At 56.1% G+C, this 21,529-nt stretch overlaps 2 protein-coding genes across 6 annotated transcripts in view; one reads left to right on the top strand and one right to left on the bottom strand.

Annotated features, from left to right (window-relative positions):
• PI4KA (phosphatidylinositol 4-kinase alpha) overlaps positions 1-21,529 on the bottom strand; it is a 94,989-nt gene that overhangs the window by 23,658 nt on the left and 49,802 nt on the right. For all 5 annotated transcript variants that reach the window (XR_009566541.1, XM_060311176.1, XM_030836312.2 and 2 more), the window contains 9 exons: positions 8,599-8,707; positions 8,135-8,271; positions 7,828-7,961; positions 5,481-5,563; positions 1,869-1,939; positions 1,669-1,793; positions 533-614; positions 297-380; positions 111-200 (listed from right to left, as the gene is read on the bottom strand). Coding sequence is in view for 4 of the 5 variants with exons in the window: in XM_060311176.1 (XP_060167159.1) it covers positions 111-200; positions 297-380; positions 533-614; positions 1,669-1,793; positions 1,869-1,939; positions 5,481-5,563; positions 7,828-7,961; positions 8,135-8,271; positions 8,599-8,707 (915 nt within the window). In the remaining variant the exon portion in view is untranslated. The remainder of the gene's footprint in view (positions 1-110; positions 201-296; positions 381-532; positions 615-1,668; positions 1,794-1,868; positions 1,940-5,480; positions 5,564-7,827; positions 7,962-8,134; positions 8,272-8,598; positions 8,708-21,529) is intronic.
• Positions 9,969-19,592, top strand: SERPIND1 (serpin family D member 1). The gene is made up of 5 exons (XM_030836319.2): positions 9,969-10,150; positions 13,080-13,975; positions 16,902-17,175; positions 18,608-18,752; positions 19,157-19,592. The coding sequence occupies exons 2-5, from the start codon at positions 13,096-13,098 to the stop codon at positions 19,346-19,348; spliced, it is 1,491 nt and encodes a 496-aa protein (XP_030692179.1). The 5' UTR covers positions 9,969-10,150; positions 13,080-13,095; the 3' UTR covers positions 19,349-19,592.

Genomic DNA, 21,529 nt, shown 5'->3' with positions numbered 1-21,529 from the left:
GCTAGTTCACACCAGTGCTGTCGGTATTTCCAGCACGCTGTCTGGCTACAGCTCTCTGCAAGGCTGGAAGGAACTCCCCAGGATGCTTTTTGATGATTTCAAGAAAGTACCTGTAGGTGAGACTTGGTGACTGTGGGCGCCCACTTCATGGCCTCCTGCAGGATCATCGCACAGCGCGCAGCGAAGTCCTTGACGATGCTCTGGAAGAGGGTGCGCCGGGCTGTCAGAGCTTAGTGAACACAGGGCTGGACCATGTCCCCCAGAGCCTTGTGTTGAAGTTCGAACCCCCGGCCCACCTCTCGTGCTTCGCAGGTGTCGGGAACGGTAATGCGATAGGGGGCGTCCGGAATGTCGTAGTAAGGCTGGTCCTTGTGAATATCCTGAAAGAACACAGGTCCCTCTTCCAAAGCAGGTCCCTGCGCAGCACCTCCCTCCCTTCCCCCACCCCTCCCATCTGTGATGGGAGCCCCCCAACCCCCCATTCACGGCTTGTGGCATGAGCTAGGCTCAGAAGGGTGGGCGGGGTACTCACGGCGTTCAGTGACAGCGACAGGGTCTGCAGGATGTCCAGCATGGTCTTCAGCACCGTCCCGCTCCAGAGCAAGTGGGGGAATCTGCACCCAGAGCCACCTCTCAGGGCCCAGAAGCCACCTGTCCAAGGAGCTGTGCTCCTTAAGGCCACTCACCCCTCCTGCTGCCCAGCCCCGGCACCCCCCCCGGCCCCATCATCTTGGTTATGCGCTGGCCAGACCACTCCCTGCTTCCCACAGGGATCCTCCCTGTTTTCAACCAAGGCCCCTGTACCCTCACGTGGAACATGGCAGGACAGGTGACCCTCGAACAATGGGGGGCTGGGGGTGCCGACCCTCCACACAATAGAAAATTTGCATGTAACTTATAGCTGGCCTGCCGTTTCCGCAGTTCCACAACTGTGGCTTGTGTAGCACTGCAGTGTTTACCACTGAAACCCCCCCGCTGCTCAAAGCAGGTGGCCCTGGGCCAAGGGAAGCAGGCTGCAGGCTCCGTGGCCTGGCTCAGACACGCCCTCCGGCCCTACCTGGATGGGCACATGGTGTCTGCTGCAGGCTCCGGGGATGCCTGCGGGAGCTGCAGGCAGGCCTGGCATGGCAGTGCACTGAGGCTGGCCCAGCCCACCATGAGGGCCCTCACCTGGGAGGACCTGTTCCACGAGCCTGCCGTGCCTCTCAATACAGCAAGGAAAGCCCAGGGTGGAACCAGCTCAGAGTGAGCTCCCCTCCTACCGAGGGCCTGGGAGAAACTAATTCCACCAGGTCCTCTGGCCGGGCCCTGGGCCGGGAGACGGCACTTAGGATGGCTGTGAGCATCCCAGAGTGAGCCCAGAGCTCTGCAGCAGGGAGGGTGGGATCCCAAGAACAGGGACACGACACCCGGTCAGGAGATGTGCTCTAAGTAGCACCGACCACTCTGAACAGGGGAGGGTTAGACCACTGACTCCTCACTTGCCAACATCCTGTGGGGGCTGCCCCGCCCTTTGAGAGCTGTGACTCTGAGTCCACTTTTCTCTGTACTGATGATGCAAGGTCGACCCTTCCCTGCATCCCAAATCTAGACGTGTGCACACAAACATCCACACACATGTGCACACACGTGAACACACGCACAACACCAGAAGGAAACCGAGCTCACTTGTCCACCAGCCCGGACAGGTACTTGTCGGCCACTCTCCGGATGCGCTTGTGGATGTGGTTGAAGTTCACCAGCAAGAACTGCGCATGGCGCTCCAGCTCCTCCTCGTTCTCCTTGGTCTTGGCCTGGATTCAGAAGAGACAGGTTGCAGGCCCCGCACGGCCCTGGCAGGCGTGCACTGGCGCTCCAACAAGGCTTACTTTATCTGCCATCATGTTCAGGAAGGCATCAAACACCTTGTCGGCAACGGCGATCACGCACTGCATCATCCCTGCAACAGGAGGGCAGGGCATCAGCAGAGGGGACCACCGTCTCATCTGTCGCTGATACAACACTGTCCCCCAAACTCTCAGCTTTACTTGCATTTCCCCCATGGCCCCCTTTCTGTCCCGGGACCCAGTCCAGGGCACCCCTTGGCATCCGCTCAGCACGGCTCTGAGCCCAGTAGTCTGTGCTGATTCCTTAGGCTTTCCAGTCTTTCTGTCCTCCCCACTTCTGAAGGGCACAGGCATCTTGTAGGGTGTCCCTCAATCAAGGTGTGTGTGATGATCGCTCATGCCTGGACCAAGCTCGTGGGATTTTAGATGAAATGCCCTCCTGGTCGCATCTTATGGGGGTAGGGTGAAGTCGGTGCCCCCGTCACTGGTGGGCTGGCCCTGAATGCTCCCTCTACCCTCAGATGCGAGTCCCCAGGTCCAGCCCTCACTCTGGGGCAGGGAGTGGGGGGCAGCGGCTCCCGAGAACCTGTACACGTCAAGCTGCGCAGAGCCCTCCACTTCTCCTGGAAACCATCTATCAGTGTGTTCTGCGGCAGCTGTCCCTCTGGTTCTTGTCGACATTTTCTATCTTCCGCATTCTTTCTCCTTTTAGCAACTGGAATTCCACCTGAAGGCGTGTCCCTCCCCGTGTTTTATTTATTCAACCGTCTAGTCAGTAGGGACTCACGAATGCTCATCATTTGTGTGGCTGCTCCCTCTGGTCGGCTCCTGGGCCCTGCAACACACCTCCCCACCTTCTCCTTCTCTCTTTCTCCTCGTTTTGGCATGACCTTACTTTCTGGCCCTGCAAGGTGCCCTGGGCTCAGCCTATACTCTCCCTGCCCCAGCTCTCCCTAGAGTCACCATTCCTCCACGGAGCCCGGGTTCCTTCTACTGGAGAACAGTGTTCTGACACCAAGATCTGGGCACTGGGTGTGGTCAGTGCTGATGGGGTAGAGCAGAGTTTTAAAAACAACAGCGGGAGAACCACAGTGTTGGCGAGAGAACTGCGAGAAAACACCAACGTTTCCTCCACGACACACCTTGTGTAGCTAGGACGGTTGGTGGCCATCCCTGTGCTGCCAGCGGAGGGGGCTTCCGGGCCCCCCACTGTCCTTCCTCGTCAGCCCCACAGGAGTCAAACCAACCTCTGGACTGCTGTGCAGGGTCACATGGAGCAGCACCTCACAGTCCCTGAGGTGATTTCTCAAAAGATTTCTCCAAGGACTGATTTTTCAACAGAAGAAAAAAATGGTACCCGAGACACCTGGGAATTAGTTCTCCATTAGCAAGAACAAGCTGCTCAAGTCGTCAGTGTGCTGATGGTGCTGGCGTGGGAAGGACTCCTCACTACTTTTTTTTTTTTTAATTTATTCATTTTTATTTATTTATTTGGTTGCGCCGGGTCTTAGTTGCAGCAGTTGGGCTCCTTAGTTGTGGCTCACAGGCTCCTTAGTTGCAGCAGGCAGGCTCCTTAGTTGCGCCATGCAAACTCTTAGTTGCGGCATGCATGCAGGATCTAGTTCCCTGACGAGGGGTCGAACCTGGGCCCCCTGCATCGAACCCCTCCCCCCTGGGAGCTCGGAGTCCTATCCACTGTGCCACCAGGGAAGTCCTAAGACTCCTCACCACTAACTGTATCAATGCCAAATTTATTAACCTTAGAATCATTACTCAGCATTCCTCAAAACATTTTCCCACACTGTTAATCAACCAGACCTTGTGGATCTAGCAAATCAAGGATGCTTGTAAAAAAAAAAAAAAAAAAATCATCCATCCAAGGGCACTTGGAGAGTAAATTAGAAGAATGTGTAAAAAAGAGTAAATCCATTGAATAATCTGTTCAGACTGGGGAATATCTGCAGGTATGTGTCCATTGACTCCAGGAAATTTCAGAAAGCATGATTCAAAAAAATGACTTTAAGAATAGTAAAACACTGTTCATTGAATCTGAAAAGCTAATTCTTTTTGCAATCAATCAATAAAAACAATATTTGTTTAAAAAGATTCTATAACATAACTTCATGAATAATTTCTTCCTAACATTTTAGGAACTAGTTTAGTTTCTTAAAAACTTTTATTCTGAGAATACTTGAAATGATTGCTAATACCATTTACTGAATAAATGCATTATTACATGAGATACATTAAAAAATTTGTGGATTGAGCATACTAAATTTCATCAAATATTTAAACACATTTATAAACTCCATCATATTCTTCTAAGCATTTAATTAAAGCACAGGTCTAATATTTCAGTCTCTTCAATTTTTAAATACCTTATAAATCAGCACATAGACCAACACAATGATGCTACAATTTATCGTGTCCTTATACTAAAACTGGTAAACAGTGCCAGTACTATGCATTTAATTTTTTTTCTTTGCTGCCTCAATTTTAATATCTCTTCATGTTTTAATTCCTATTCTTATCTTAGGTTCACCTCAGTAGGGTTTTGGTGATGGGCACATTTTGATACCCTAGAGAGGTTAATTCTGTTTCTGTCTCCCTGGGAGTATCGCCCTGTTGGGACTGGTCACGCCAAGGCCCTGTGAGCCCAGGGTCTGAGGACACTGCATCCTGGGACTTGTCAGTCCTCATGTTTCACACAGACTTTTGTATCCTGAAACTTTCCCGGAAAAGAAGGATGCAGTCTTAAATCAGATGTGGCCCACAGGTCCTGGCCTGCTGGAAACGTGTGGTAGCGAGTGGGGTCTCCTTGTGGGCAGCAGGCCTGCTGAGGTGTGGAGCCCCCATGGCAAGAAGAGGGATGCCCCCCAGCGAGCTCTCTGCTCTCCACTAACGAGTGCCTCTAACAGGCTGCTCGTGGGACGTCTCTGCCCATCACCTGTTGGGCGCCCTTCCTACCTGGTCACTCTGAGACAAGGTGTGACCTTACACATGTGCCCCGCCTCTCCCTGGACCATGCGGCTCTTTCTTGCTGCTCCCTCTTTCTTGATTGCATGAGAAAAACAACTACACGTCCCTACTTCACAAACACTTTAGCGGGAGAAACAAAATCATGATATCGTATATATAATCATACATAATATATATGTAATCTTCTAATGTATTTGGATATATACGTCCTAGTATATTTGCCTTTCTTTTAAGCAAGATAATAGAAATACTGTATCCATGCTCGAATTCTGATAATCTGTTAGTTGGGAGCCCCTGCAGCCTGATTCTCAGTCCTCTCAGCCTGCCTCAGACGCCTGAGAAGCACTACTGCTCCCTGGCCACAAGATGCCCCAGGTCCATCCAGACCGTCCGAGGAGCCCAGGGTCCCTCAGCAGAGGACGGTGTCTGGGACTGAAACCTGGGGGCTGGAGCACATCTGAGCATCAGTGCTTCTACTCTCGGGCCCCTGGCAGCAGAGGCAGAGCCAGAAAGATGTATATGTTTTAGAGTCAAATGTTTTATACTGATCTTTCCAATGTAGTACATAGCCTCATGAAACTATTTTCTTGACACAGACAGAAAACAGGATGCAGTATTCTTTTTTACACTATTAAATCTCAGTTCATTACGAGAAGCCCGCAGGAGTCAACTTACCAGACTTGTCTTTCTGAATAGCTTTATCCTCAAAGTAGCAGAACATTACCTGGAAGCGGTCAGGATCTGTCGAGCGCAGGACCCTACAGGGAACAGCTCAGAGTGAGTCTGAAGCTCTGATCCCCCAGCAGATGGAATGCTGCCCGGGTGGATGAGGCTGTGAGGGCAGCCGCCCCCTGCAAGCCAGGGGTTTTAAGGGTCACATGCACAAGGTCCTAATGGCACCGGCTGCATGTCCATCAGCCAACGGCGCATCAGGCAGCCACCAAAATGAGAGGCAGCTCTCTGTGCTGCTACAGAATATTCGAGACTTCCGGCTGGGAGGAAAGGGCAAGGTGCAGCGGGACAGGTGTGAACAGGTATGATCCCACATCCCGCTGTGTGCGGGTGGGATACACGCATGAGCACGTGGCTGATTTCTAGAAGGGAAAGCTAAGGGACGGCAACAGGGGGCCTCTCTGGACTCAGGGCCAGCAAACGGAGACGTGCATTTCTCCTCCTTAGCATCTTTTCTACCATCCAATGCTTTTCTTCTCTATTCTGTTTTACGCACCACGGACATTTTTACAAGTAAAACAATATCCCTACCCTTGAGGAAAAAAGGAAGAGAAAGGAAAGGAAGGCATGTGCTTGAACCAGGGCCCCGGTGCAGGGCGCTTGGCATCTGGGGCTCCACTGAGACGGCCAGGCGCGAGCTCAGCAGTGCGCGTGGATGACGTCCGCACCCACCCTCTCAGATTAAGGCTCCACGGGCGCCGGGGGCTCAAGCGCAGACACTCTCCAGTGCCCTCGTGCACATGGCGAGAATGTGTGCTGTTGTCTGAAAGCTCTCCTGATAACTGGTGGCTGGGATCTAAGCCAGGCTCTGGACTAAAGGCTTCAGGGCTGCTTCTCGGTGCTGACAGGAGTCCAGGGGACCTGGCAGGCAGCTTCGGGCGAGTGCTGGGCTCTCAGAACCACCCGCCAACTAGAGAGCCTGCCCGACAGCCCTGGGTCACCGTGGGGCACACCGGGGAGTGGACACAGCCCACAGCCCTGCCGGCAGGTGCTGGAGGCCGAGCGGGCCCAGAGGCCTCTCCTGGAGCTACACGTGCCAGGATTAGACCCAGGCTTTTGCTGTTTTGGTTTGGCTTGGTTTTTCTGTGAAAATATATTCTTTGTAAAAAAAAAGACCAGAAGGAACGATACTAACCACTACGGATGGTGCTAGTGAGCAGAGTGGGTTTCTTCCCTCAACTATTTCCACGGTTTTGTATAATGTTCTCCTATTACTTATACAACTGAAAAAAAATGTGTAACGAAAAAAGAAAATTCAAAGCTCCCTTGGCTGCGGGGACTCTGGGACTGCCGGGAGGAGAGGACTGAGGGTGGGAGGACTCACTCCCACTCACCCAAAACAGCTTCCATCTGGTTTATATGTCAAGCTTCCAAGCAAGATCCAATCTACCGGAGGGTCTCGCGGCACCAAATAAAGGTTAAATAAAATAGTGGCGTTGTCCAAACATCCCTCGCTTTAAGAATCAATACTTTCTGTTTTAAGTGGTTTGAGAAAGACCTTATTCTGTATCTAACTGCACCTGTCTTGTTACCTAAACAAATGTCCTCCTGCAGCCCCCCACAGCGGGTCCACAGGGTGGGCGGCTGGGCTCTGGACGTCCTGCTACTGCTTCCAGTCTCCCTTTACAGGGAGGCAGCAGGCACTGCCCTGGAGACGATGTCGGTCTCAGGCCAAATCAGGGACCGTGACCTTGGGCAGCTTCTTTGAGCGCCTGGGCCCTGGTTCCCTCCTGTGAAGTAGGGTGTACACTGCCCACCTTGTGGGCTTGCTGGGGGGGCCTGTCAGCGCATGGAGCTCGTGCAGCGCCTGTGGGGCCGGTGCTCCATCCATGTTAGTGCTTCTAGCTGTCAGCTCCCTGTGGTTGCAGAGGCGTCCTGAGTGTCAGGTGCCCCAGAGGACTGTTTGGAGCAGCCCCCCACTTCCCATTTGCTGTCTGTCCTCCAATGTGGTCCTGGAACCAGCCTGGGGGGTGCCCTAGAGCGTCTCAGAGAGGGCTGGTTCCCGGCAGAGGCTCCAACCCATCAAGTGCACTGAGTTTGTGGCAGCTCTGGTGACAGCTCAGAACCTGTTCCCTTGGGGAGGTGGCACCAGCGTCAGACCCCTGGTGTGTTACTACACGTGGCATCCAGTGATCAGGAAGGACAAGCACAGGAGAAGAGCAGAAGGGGTTGGGGGTGGTTTTTCTAAGACAGCTTACTTGTTAGGAGGAACTGAGAAAAGCCCAAGCCTGGAAGGAACACAAGCGTAAGACCAGCTCAATCGGGGGTACGGGTGGCGAAGCTCACGTACCTCATGTATTCCAGCCGGTAAACGGACAGAAGGTAGGTGGACATGGCGAAGTCCAGCTTGTTGATGAGGGCGGACACCTCGGGGGCCGGGTCCAGCAGGTTGATGATGGTGCTACGGAGCTCGCTCAGCTCGGCCTAGGGACAAATGCCAGGACTGCTTGGGCACGGGAGGGCGTGGCTGCTCCCCCAGATGCAAACCCCGGGGCCGTGCCCGTGAACCAGACATGCAAGACTGGCCCTCACTGTCCCAGAGGGCTTCCCGAAACCCTGCCCGGTACCACCCGTCTTTGGCAGGCAGGCATCCGTACGGGGGTGACTGTGTCGTTCTTCATGGCTGAGTTGTACTGAAGGACAGACCGCAGGGGCTCTTTGCTGGGAAAGGTGAGCAGGGGGGACTTGGTGGCTATTTCACAGACGCCCTCGTACCACTCTTCTGGCCAGAGTCCTGCAAGAGAGCATGGGCTGAGGTGCCTCCTGGCTCGAGAAGAGCTCTGGCGGGGCCCACGCTGAGCTTCTGGAGTCGTGGGTCCTCTGGTTGAGCCACTGTCCCAAAAATGTGGCATAGAAACGAGTGTGTTTCCTAATGGGAGCAGGTTTCCCTAAGGTATGTGGTGTTCCCAGAACCCTAAACGACTTCGGGAAGTGTTCCCTGAGGAGGCGGCAGCCGCACTGGGCCTGTCTTGTGCGTGGGCACAGGCACCATTAGTCGGGCCCTTTCGCATCTTGGTCCTTCCTCTGCACTGTCCTCCCTGGGGCAGCAAACGTCCCCTACCTGACCCCTCCACGGCAAATCCCATCAGCACAGAATAGAGCCAGAAATCCCGGAAGAGCTTCTGCAACCGCGGCTTCGCTTCTTTGATGGGCAGCAACCGCCGGGTGAGCTGATGGGCCGAGGAGAGAGGGAGAGAAGGTGGTTACCTGCATATGAACCTGACACCTACAGGCGTAAGCTCGAGATCCATTCTCCAGGCTTCTTCTCAGAGAACAGGTCAGTCAGACCGGGCAGGAGAAGGCACAGGGCACAGTAACCAGCAGCCCTCAGAGAGCTCGCCCAGAAATGCTCCTGAGCCTCTTGTATGCGGGGCGGGCTCTGCACTGGGAGGGAAAAGCCCTTTGGCCTCGTCGGGAGGCAGGCAAGCAGCATCCCAGAGTTCCTGGGGACCCAGGGATGGGGCGCTTGGTGTTCACAGACGGGCAGGAAACAGGGAGCAGCCGCCTGGCCACAGGAGCACCAGGCCCAAGGGCCGGAACCATGGCGGGCGGGGCAGTGACCTTGGGCAGAACCGCAGGGTGTGAGGCAGGTAAAAGCAGAGTGCTCGGGGGCAGGGGTGAGGCTGGAGTCCCTGCGTCCCTGTCCCCATGGTGTCCCACCCAGTGCGTGGCAGGGGAAGGCGCCTTGGGTATGGAAAACGGTTACGTGTGCACAACACCTGGTGGACAGGTGGACCCTCCAGAGTCCCCAGCAGAGGTCGAGCCCCCACACAGCGCTAACCAACCTGCAGCGAGGGGTGCTCAGCGGTCCAAATGCTTATGATCTATGAGTGCCAAGTATGGGCTAGGTGCTGGCCAGGGTTTGCCTCCTGCCAGGGCCCAGGTTCGATTCCTGGTCAGGGAACTAAGATCCTGTAAATAGTGCAGCGTGACCAAAAAAACCCCCCAAAAAACCACCACAAACTAAAAATAGAAATGATCACGGTGCCACGGCCCCCTGCAAACACCTGAGTGGATGTGAGCATGGGAAGCACCACAGTACGGCCCTGGCTATCCCACAACAGACAGCAAAGCGGGGCTGCATGTCCTGCAGATGGCAGACAGGTCCGGGCCAGGGTCTCCTTGTGCTCTGAGTCTCTACCTGCACCCTCCCCTCCACTGTCCACGGAGGGACAGCTCACAGGAGGGTGGGGACACCTTGCCTAGCAGGCACGTCACCCCAGAGCCCAGGATGAGGTCGGGAGCTGCGATCACTTAGAGGAAGAACTCGGAGCTAGAAGACATGAGAGGGGCCCTCCCATGTCCAGGGGAGCATCTGAGCCGCCGCCCCCGACGCAACCAAGCCCTGGGCCGCAGAGTGTCCTGGCTGCTCCTGTAAGCTCATCCACACAGAGACGGTCAGGCCTCCAAACACTGGGAGTCACAAGCCACTCGGCGGTGACCAAAGACACAACGAGGGCTTTGTGCTGACAAAGCTAGTTGAGCGGTGTTTGATCTGGGATGTATTTACTTTGGAAAACACGACAGCAGTCCGGCACCAAAGGTCACACTGAAGCCTGCTGGTGACTTTGGCCGATTCTGCCCCTGCAAAGTCAGTTCTCAGCAGCACAGAGGTGAGTAGATTTCTAACGTTTCTGCCAATTATGAATTCTTATTTGAGGTGGTTAGAGATGGGTAACTGGTTTGCTTCCCTATCCAACTACATTCAAACGCTCTCTACACCATCTTAGAAAGGGTAAGAGGTTTTGTTAAGCTGCCTATGATAACATTCTGTCAGTTACACTAGTGGGACTGTCAGCCAACCGGGGAGGAGGGACTGCGCTAGGTTAAGGACCTGAACTGGGAATGGTGCTGGGGGCTGTGGGCGGGCACCCTACTTCTGGGGCATCACAAATGGTTCAGAAAAATGACGTGTGTCATACACGCGCACACACACGTACGTAGAGAGACCTGGCGAGTCTGGAGACGCGGGTACAGGGTGGGTGTTCTCTGTGCTGTGCTTTCAACTCGTTTGTGAGCCTGAAGTTATTTCAACCTGAAGACTGTCCACAGCTCCATTACCCCCTCTCCGTCTGGGCCGGGAGACAGCAGCCAGGAGGGACGAGGGACCACAAAGCCCAGCCCCGCTCCACGCAGCCAGCCTGAGAAGGCGCCATAGGAAATGCCCATAAAAACAAACTTTTGAATGATTTTCCTTTAAAAAATACTGCTTCTCTTCAAAGATAGTAATCTGGATTTAAACACAACCTAGTGATAATTTTAAAGTATCTTCTTTAACTCTTGTGATACTAAATGGCAAAACAACAGGAAGATTTACCTTTCAGGTACCTAAATTTTTTACCACATAAAATGAGATATATTATGAGATACCTTCTGCTTCCTCTGATGAGAGCATAATGCAAAGTGTTTTGGGCTTTTCATCGTGTAATACAGGAATAGGAAGAAGTACAAGAAGCTTCCACATGTACTATCTGAATACAGGAGCAAAAAGACACGAATGTTTTCAACCTCTGCCTCCCTATCTGGTCTCAGATTCCTTTTCCTGAACTCTTGTTTATTCAAGTTGGGTTTTTTAAAGCTTATTTTTTTTTTTTTTTTTTTGTTTGTTTTGCGGTATGCGGGCCTCTCACTGTTGTGGCCTCTCCCGTTGCGGAGCACAGGCTCCGGAAGCGCAAGCTCAGCGGCCATGGCTCACGGGCCCAGCCGCTCCGTGGCATGTGGGATCTTCCCGGACCAGGGCACGAACCCATGTCCCCTGCATCAGCAGGCGGACTCTCAACCACTGCGCCACCAGGGAAGCCCTTAAAGCTTATTTTAACCTAAGAAGGATACTTTCAAGTGTAGCCTAGCAAGAAGACCTCTTCTTTTCTCACTTTTTCAGTGTCTTGCCATCAATACCCACGCCCAATTCTACTCAGAACCTGGGCCCGGTTCCGCCGGCAGCCACACACATTAGACACTGTGTCCTGAGTGCAGGCAACGTGTGTGGCAGCCTCGGCTACGGGCTGGGGGGAGGGAAGGGAACAGGAAAAGACAACAGACAGTTTTAAGTCAGAAACCTTGTGACTTTCCCTCTCCAAAATGTCGTGATTAGAGGACTGTGCAAGCTGACTGTGTTAAGAGTGCTGCAGGGAAGAGCCGAGGTGGGGACTGGGGCAGGGACAATGGTGCTGGCACTCCAGGCCAAACGGGCAGAGCCCTGGACACAGGGAAGGGCTCCACTAACCAGGGTCTAATCTAGTCACTGGCACACTCAGGCAGGCTCAGCACCCCCAAAACGCACAATGCTCTGCGCGGGGAGCTGAGTCAACAAAGCCCCTGGTCCAGCACCGGCACCCAGAAGAGGCTCCGCTGAGAGTCACCGCCATTGCCAGCACACCATCTTCAGGCCTAACAAGTCCCAATATTTACCTAACAGGAGCCAGTGATTCTTACCTGGCCTGGAGGGGAAGCAGACATTCTGGTCCTCAAAAACGTACCAGATGGTCACACACATGACAAACCTGACAAGACACTCTCCTCTTTCTGAGGTGATTAGAAGGGATGCTGGGATCCTGCATGACTGAGCAGCAGTATAAACACCTGCTGTCACTGTCCTGGACACACAGAAGCATCGAATAATAGCTCATTTCCCAGGATGCAATTCACAACCAGGAAGGAAGCAAGAGAAGGACAAAGCCGTCTAGCAGCCAAACTGACGTGACAGAGGGAGGGATGGGAGACAGATGGCTCATCCCACAGTATCTGTTAAAAACGTGCCTTGTTTACTTATATAGAAAGAGCGCCCCTCAGGCCTTCAGTAAGAGCTTTCTGACAGCACCCTCACCTAGACCCTATACACCTGGTGAGACTATTTGTAACCCCAGCCAGAAACACTTCAGTGGGAGAGCTCTAGTCCCTCCTGACAGCAGTGGGAGCCGACTGACAGACACAAGGAGAAAACGTACACCTGCAGCGAGTTGTACCCTCATCCCTCATGGCTGCAGGAAGACTGGCACCTACCATGTCCACTGGGTCCCCAGGTGATCCCTGCACTGCAGACACAGTCCAAATCACACAGATTAAACCACCCCAAATAACTGCTAGCACAGGAGGAGGAGCCTCAGCCTGCCTGGCGCCCCCCCCGCCCCCCACCTGGCAGTGTCCTTGTGAGCCGTGCTTTACTGCACATGGGCCCCCATCCGGCTGGGGTACCTGTGTGCCTCCAGGGCCCACCCAATATGTCATTTGAGGAAGGGACACAAAGTTCAGTGAATGAATGAAAAGGAAACTCCCTGGGGCCCCTGAGCCCTATGGTTCTGCACACTTTCAACAAGGGGTTCTGATCTGGGCCCAGGGGTCCTCCAGGCAGGTTCATGAAGCCACATAAAATGTCAGGCGTCTGTTTTATCTTCAGCAGATCCTAAAATGGTTAGAGACTGGCACCCATGGGGCCCCTCCTGGGTCGTGGCCGGGGGCCTGCAGAGGTGTGTGTGTGAGTGTGTGGGGCGGGGAGGGGGCAGTCTGCCAGGCTGCCCTCACCACGTCCTGCTCTCCCTCCAGCTCCAGCTCCGCCAGAATGCAGCACCTGCTGCACTCTCTCGTGGTGTCCCTCCTCCTGGCATCCGTGTGTGGGAAACTCGGCCCTCGGGGTCAGCTTGATAGCGGAGGGGGAGACCCCGAGTCTGTGGACCCCCGGTGGGGGCAGCTGAAGAGTGGAAACCTGAGCAGACCCCTCCTGCCTGCCGACTTCCACAAGGAGAACACAGTCACCAACGAGTGGATCGTGGATGGGGAAGAGGACGAGGACTACCTGGACCTGGAGAAGATCTTCGGGGAAGATGACGACTACATCGACGTCGTGGACGCAGTCTCGCCCGTGGACCCTGGGACTGGCGCCGGCAGCGTGCTCCAGCTCTTCCCGGGCAAGAGCCGCATCCAGCGGCTCAACCTCCTCAACGCCAAGTTCGCCTTAGACCTCTACCGGGCGCTGAAGGAGCGGGTCGGTGCCTCAGACAATGTCTTCCTGGCGCCCATAGGTGTGTCCACAGCCATGGCCATGCTCTCCCTGGGCCTGCGGGGGGACACCCACGAGCAGGTACACGCTGCCCTGCGCTTCACCGACTTCATCAACGCCAGCACCACATACGAGCTGGGCACTGTCCACAACCTGTTCCGGAAGCTGACCCACCGCCTCTTCCGGAGGAATTTCGGGTACACGCTGCGGTCCGTCAGTGACCTGTACATTCAGAAGCAAGTTCAAGTCCTGGACGACTTCAGAGCCAAGGTCCGACAGTACTACTTTGCCGAGGTCCGGGCGGCTGACTTCTCTGATCCCGCCTTCATCTCCCAAACCAACCAGCACATCTCGCGGCTCACCAAGGGCCTCATAAGAGACGTGCTGGAGGACGTGGACCCCGCGACTCAGATGATGCTCCTGAACTGCATCTACTTTAAAGGTAAGAGGTGGCGACATTTCTCAGGGCAGACGCGCGGGCGCTCTCAGCTCACAGGTGGGCTGAACTGCAGACTCTACCTCCATTCCCCTGGGAAACCCAGACACGGGGTCAGCTCGCAGGGACAGGGAAGGTCCTGATGAGGTGACAGCACAGCTGACCCTTAGAAACCCTTCGCTTTACGCCTCGCCACAGCCTTGAGAGACCGCCACTGTTATGAGTGTCTCCATTTTACAGACAGGGAATTAAAATGCTGCTCTGGGGAGATGGCAGTAAGGGGCAGAGCCAAGCTCCAGCCTCTGTTAGATCAGAATAATGCAAAAACCTTTCTAGCATCAGGTCAACCTGGATCTGAGCTTTTTCGTTTCCCTTCTCAATGGACAAAAGGCTGAAGACAGGTTCACCCTGAGTAACTGACATTCACACCCCCACTCCTTTCCAGGCAGGTGGGAGCGGGGAAATCAACCCTTATGTCTAGAGCAACTGTTCCAGGCCAGCACCAAGCACCGAGGCACTTCCTAAGGAGGACCCCTCCCCCACCGCCAACCACCCACACGCGCGCGCGCGCGCACACACACACAGACACACACACACACACAGCCCCGGGACTCTAGAGATAAATGGGCACGGGTCTGTAAATACCAGGCCTCGCTTTTAAAATGCTCTGGTGATGGGGCTTCCCTGGTGGCGCAGTGGTTGAGAGTCTGCCTGCCGATGCAGGGGACACGGGTTCGTGCCCCGGTCCGGGAAGATCCCACATGCTACGGAGCGGCTGGGCCCGTGAGCCATGGCCGCTGAGCCTGCGTGTCCGGAGCCTGTGCTCCGCAATGGGAGAGGCCGCAACAGTGAGAGGCCCGCGTACCGCAAAAAAAAAAAAAAAAAAAAGCCCTGGTGAGACCTGAGCCAGGAGAAACCTCTACTGCCCTCCACCTGCCCAGCAAGCCGAGGGCAGACATGAGGAGTGGGGTCACTGCACACTAGTGCGGTGACACGCAACCACTCTCCCCTCTGCCACCAAGGACTAGTGGGCACCGGCCAGGTCAGTCCCGGGAGGCCACGTTCCCTGGTTGGTCAGCTCCAGCACGGTTTACGGCGGGGTCCAGGGAGCCCCTCTCCTGGAAGTGGCTGAGGGGCAGTGGGGCCAGAGCACTCCGTGCCCAAGCCGAGGCCCCCAGCGGCTGTGCGGAATGCTGCCAAAGGGCAAAGCAGGGGGAGGGAGCCAAGACAGGAGGAAGGGTTCAGAGGCTGAGCCAGACCCCTGGCTCCCCCGACGCCAGGCACAACGCCAGCCTCGCCGTGGGCAGGTCCAGGCCGAGGCTCCAACAAGCCCGTGACAGGCACACGGGACATGCTCAGTGAACACACACATGTCCTTTCATCCCTGGCTGGCGGGACAGGTTTGGGAATGAAAACTGGAGGTCAGCCCTGCTCTCACTCCCCTATCCATGTGGCCTCGCAAGTCCCACTGTTACATGCTCAGTGGGTTTGATGTTGCCAGTGACACTTGAGAGCAATTTCCCGTGTTCAGGGGTGACTTTGACAGTGAGTGGGAGACCCCTGGGTGGCACCAAGGCCCTCAGCCCTCAGCCCTGCCAGCCTGTGGGCATGGCGACTTCCAGAGCCTCTGCCTCAGCGCAGTCAGTATTCAGAGCAGGCAGGGACACGTCCCAACATGGGAACCAGGGTCACGAGGACGGCAAACGTGGCAGCAGGGCACATGAATCCTTGCCCACACACCGGAAGGCTTGCTGGATCAGGGCTGGGAGTCAGAGAGATGAAACGCCAGCAGCACCAGCTCTCACGGGTGCATATCACAACAGAGTATGGATGTGTAACTCTTAGCTCTAGCTCCCAAATCTCTGTCACTACTTTGATTTTAATTTCAAATGTTACGAGCACTCTGTAAAACACTGTGAAAACAGAGGTTAGGCCTCAAGAGCAAAGGAAGGAGAGAACCCGGGAGAGGCGGGGTGGCTGCAGCAAACCTGGGAAAGCCATGGCTGGAGCCCAGGGGAAAGGGGGTCTCCCCCAGGGCAAATGGCACAATCTGGGGGAGGGGAGAGGCCAGGGACACCGCTCACACCCACCATGCACAGGGTGGCCCCCTGCAGAGAGCTGCTTAGATGCCTGCCTCACGGGGCTGAGCAGCCCTGGACCCAGACCAGAGGCGGGCGGGCACTGCTGTTACGCCTCCCCCAGGAACCTCCTGCTTTTCTGACCCCCTGTGCCCCACCCACCAGCTGGAAACCTTGAACAGGTCACTTGGCTTCTCCCCTCGGCTTGCTCATCTGTGAGATGGGGGTGGTTAAAGCCCCACCCCTCAGAGTTGCTAGGAGACGAGGTAGCACAGGAAGGGGCTGGAGGAGGCCTGGCACATGACCAGTCTCACCAGTGGGCGGGCAGCCCTCACTTCCAGTTACTAGCATCTTAGAGCCACAAAGACATGTTCCCACTCGGGCACACAAAGCTGCCCCGATATCCAAAGTGAAGGTGGCAATGGCAGTGCTGCCTCCCCAGGCATCCAGCCAGTCCTCACAGAGCTGATGGGAGCTCAGGGCCCTCATCTAACAGAGAGACATGCAGAGGCCCAGGCAAGGCAAGTGATGTGCTATTTAATGTCAGGATCTAACCCAGCATTCACCTGGTCTATTCACCCCATCTGCCCTCATCCGCTTCCTACGAGAAGCCTCTAAAACAGTGATTCTCAGTGTGGCGGGCGGGCCAGACCAGCACACTGGTCTGGCACACTGGTCTCAGTGTGGTCCCCAGACCAGCAGCATCAGTATTGCCTGGGAACCAGTGAGAAACTTAAACTCCTGGCCCAAACCAGACCTGTGGGTTCATACGGTGGGGGTGGGCCATGCAGCCTGTTTGAACAAACTCTCTAAGAAAGCATTTAAACAAAAGCCCATTCCTGCTGACCTCACAGGGTCCTGGGTGAACAAATTCCCAGCGGAAATGACACACAACCACAACTTCCGGCTGAATGAGCGAGAGGTGGTCAAAGTCCCCATGATGCAGACCAAGGGGTCCTTCCTGGCGGCAAGCGACCAGGAGCTGGACTGCGATGTCCTGCGGCTGGAGTACATGGGGGGCATCAGCATGCTGGTGGTGGTCCCGCACAAGCTGTCCGGGATGAAGACCCTCGAGGCCCAGCTGAAGCCCCAAGTGGTGGAGAGATGGCAGAAGAGCATGACAAACAGGTGCCTCTGGGGCCAGGGGACTGGGGGCCCAAGGATGCTGGGGCTGCAGTCACTTTAGGGAAAGGGGCATGTGCCCCATGGGCCGCTGTGACTTCAGCCCGAACTTTCCGCTCGGTGAGAGGAGACCAGAGAGCGTTGGTGAGAAATGCACCTGTACTCTGTGATGTGGGGGCAGGAGCAACCCGGCTGTGCCACACACTTGCCCTGACCCCCTGGGGTCACTTGCTGTGGGCCTAGAACCAAGACAAGCCCCCAACCCAGTTTGAGAAGCCTCGAGGTCCTCCAAATCCCCTCAGGGCGTCACTTACCATCTCACAGTCAGGACCACAGGTTGCGCTGCTGGATCAGCGCAGGAAGGACGCACACGTCACCTCCCTGTCTTCCTGGATCCCGCCAGGCCCGAGTTAACAGCTGAACCTGGTCTGGGCCTCCTTTCAGGACCAGGATACAAGGAAATGCAACTGAGGGACAGGCAGGCTCTTAGGGGCAGGTCTGTCCAGGCAGCTGGGCAGGCATCAAGCCCTGTCATTTTCTCCTTAAAACCTGTTCCGTACCAGCCTCCTTCCTAACCTCACTGCCCACGACCTTCACCCTGAGCCAGCGGGGGCCTGACCAGCCTGCCGTCCCATGCTCCGTCTACCTGCCACCAGCCACCAGGCAGCATCCCCACCTCCCTCTTCCTGTGAACTCTCTGTGGATCCCCACCCACAGGATGCAGCCCGCTCGCTGCCCAGCCTGGCCCACACGCTGCTCTGCTCTCCCCTGCCCTCCTGCCCAGAGTCCTGCACTCCCTCCAGCAGGCCCTGCTCAGGGCCCCCAGATCTTGTTCCCCCTCCTCCAGGATGGCCCAGTGGTTAGGCCTGTTCTTGTCACTCGGACGCTAACAGGCGGTCTTTACGCTTTGCTGCTTCACGTATGGGGTCCTGGCGCACCAAGAGGGAAGGAAGCTCCTGAGAAGGGGGCGCGTCTGGCGTCTTAGCCCCACAAGCGCTGTCAAGGATGGAGAACGCTAGCACTGGCTGGTACAGAAAGCACTCTGTTTTTAAGTGCACTGACCTGCACTTCAGCTCCTTAAACAGTAAAATACCAAATGCCTGAAAGCAGGGACCCAAGTGAGAGAATGATGTCAGATGTCTGAGCCATAAGCCAGTAACAGCTCTGCCCCCTGGCTGGTAGGACACAAACCATACAGTACCGAGGACATGACTGCACAGCAGTAACCATGCCTCAATTCTGAGTGCTGGGATTACAATGGGATGGTCTTTCCAAAATCCTCCACTGGCAGGACGAGGATATGCATTTTAAGAAGTGTTGTGTCAATCCTGTGGTACACGGACTGGAGGCGGGTGTGTGTGTTTATGGACGTTTAAGGGGAAACGTGATTCCTCTGCAACTTGCAGTTAGTAGAACCAGCCCTTCTCTTCCCTACCAGGACACGGGAAGTACTCCTGCCCAAGTTCAAGCTAGAAAAGGACTACAACCTGGTGGAGGCCCTGCGGTCCCTGGGGGTCACAGCGCTGTTCGACAGGAACAGCAATATGACGGGGATCTCGGACCAGAGGATTGTCATCGACCTGGTAACGCCCGTCCTCTGCCCATCCCCATCCCGCCCCAGGTCTGCCCCCCTTGGAGCCCCTGCTGATACCAGAGAGAAGGCAGGTGCCCAGGAGCACCCCGGCCCAGCAGGCCTACTATGGCAGAGGCCCCAGAGCATGAGCAGGGGGTTCTAGGGTCACGGTCCTGCCCGCAGAGCGCTGTGGGCAGCCCTGAGTGGCCATGGTGCACAGTGCCAAGGTGGCACCATTCACACCACACTCAGCTGATGCGTGAGGACTGAGTCCCAAGGGCCATCCTGCCCAGCCACGTCGATGCCTCCCCTGCGCTCGCTTGGTCCCTTCCCTGAAGAATACGAGACTACCCCCCCTTGCCCGTCTGTGAGTGACCACCGCTATCTGATAGCTTCCCTTTTGTCCTGACACAGTTCAAGCACCAAGGCACCATCATGGTGGACGAGGAGGGTACGCAGGCCGCGGCCGTGACCACTGTGGGGTTCATGCCATTGTCCACCCAGGTCCGCTTCAGCGTCGACCGGCCCTTCCTTTTCCTTGTGTATGAGCACCGCACGGGCTGCCTGCTCTTCCTGGGCCGGGTCGCCAACCCCACCAGGTCTTAGCGGTGGAGGCCGGGGCGTCTCGAGTGCTCTGGGGCAACCGCAATTCCATTTCCCTTCCAACAACGACCACGAGGAGCTCGGGCGGTGACCCCGTGGCTCAGGCCACCTTTCTGGGAGACATGGACGAAGGACCGCGATGCTTGCCACCATCAGGGCTGCACAGCCCAGAGGTCACCGCAGCTGCAGCGCGGCAGCTGTCTCCTAGAGGATGTTGGCGCCAGACAGACCAACTCCCTTCACCTCTCACAGCAAACCCCTCCCCGGGCCCAGCATCCCCCCTCCTCCACTCTGTCACCCAAAGCCTTTCCCCCCCAGGGCTTCCCACCTGACAGGGAACATGGGCAGGAGCTGCCCCCTCCCCAGAGTGCTGACAGCGAGCCCCCTCCCCAAGGCCCAGGGTGCCCTGGCCTCCGGCTCAGTCCTCTCAAGGCCCAACCTCCTGAATTGAGGCTAAATGTCTCTGCACCTGCTTTCACCTCACGGCCGCCCAGAGGATGGCATGTACCCGTAGCCATGCCTTCCACCCTAGAGATAAATAAATATTGCCACTTTTACTGGGTATAATTCTACTTTTATAAGGTCAAATAACTAAAAAAGGCCACATTCAAAATAGTTGACACCCCAGCAGTGCTAGACATCGACAGAGTGACCTGAGTGCCCAACAGTGACCCAGAGCAGGCACGTCCTCGGGCTCGGATGTGGCAGTGCTGCTGCATCCTGGGGGCGGGGGGGGGGGGGCGTGGATGGAGCTGCCTGGGGGCTCCGGAAACACCAGTCTGTATGTGCCGCACACGCTTCAGCTTCCATCCCCAGACACAGGGAGACCCTCAGACGTGCCTGTGGTGCGTCTGGTTCGAGAAAACGGGTGACATCCGAGGACTATATTTCTGGACCCTTGATTCCGGGGCAAGACCAGTGGAATCCACACAGGCTGCTCAGGAAGAAGAGCGCAAGGCCTCCGCAGTGTGGGGCGGGGGACAGCGCCGGGGGCTTCACAACTGCCACGCGTGTGGCCGTCAGACTGGGATCCCACGGGCCTGCAGTGGGCAGTGGGCTGGGGTCGAAGCCTGGTTGGCCTGACTCCACAGAGGGCTTCTGACCCAGCGAGACTGACACAGTCACAGGCAGCAAAGGGGTGCAAGAATGCTCCCCGATGTGGAGGCTGGGTTATCCCCATCCTCACACCAACCTGGGGCTTCCACTGTTACAGAGGAGGCGCGCTCAGCCACAGGCCTGAGTCCCACCCCGGCCCTGCTTTCACCCCTCACCCTCTCCCCCTGCCCCCTCCCCACTGCCTGAGCCAGGGCCCGTCCAGTGTCTGCCACCCAGGGCAGGGGGGCCTTTCCCTGTCATCCCTCTTGCCCTCGCAGGGAACCTGGGCTTGCTGACCACCCTCTCCAAGTCCTCCTCTATTCTGAGTCAACACTGTCCTCCCCTGGGCTTGTCTGACACTTCTGGTCTTGCTGCTGGTTCCTCTGGCTCCTCCCCCACACCCCCATGTGCATCTCAAGACTCCACCTTCAGCCCTTCCCCACATCCCCCACCCAGACGGCATGAAGACACGTGGCCCAGGCTCCTCTTCGACTCCCAAGGGTCAGAGAGCTCCAGCCCCTCAATCTGCTCAGAATGCCCTTGGGCCCCCTTCAGAAACGAGGTGCCTCCATGCAGCAGATATGAACCCAGAGCACAGGCCTGCGCCAGGCTGCCTGGGTTCCACTCCCGGCTCTGGCACTTTGAGGCAAGTTCTGTGCCTCAGTCTCCTGTCTGTGAAACAGGGATAACACAGTCCCTATCTTGCAGGCTGTTGTGAGGATGAAGTGGGTTACTGTCTCGAAGGGGTTCAGGTCAGTGCCTGGGTTACCACTTCCAGCCCAGGGGTCCCTAACTGGGGGCCTACCTGGGCCCCTCCCCCTTCCCTTCCTGAGGTGAAGTACAAACCCTTGAGGACAGACACCATCTCTACGAGGAAGAGGGAGCAGCTTTCACACAGGTCTATGACTGAAAGTGTTAGTCCCCAAACATCCTTTTACAGGCACCAAGAGAATAACCTGTCCAAGGCCACACAAGCTGCAAGTGGCCCGGGTGCCCGGCCGAGTGGAGTGCATGGACATTTTCCACGCTTTGTGACAGCAGGGCAACTATGTCTCCAGCTATAGGTTCAAGCAATGGAATCAGTGACAT

Source organism: Globicephala melas, chromosome 13 (genome assembly GCF_963455315.2).
Source record: "Globicephala melas chromosome 13, mGloMel1.2, whole genome shotgun sequence".
Classification (NCBI taxonomy): domain Eukaryota; kingdom Metazoa; phylum Chordata; class Mammalia; order Artiodactyla; family Delphinidae; genus Globicephala; species Globicephala melas.
The sequence above is the reverse complement of the archived record's forward strand: the minus strand, read 5'-3'. Positions and strand labels throughout refer to the sequence as shown.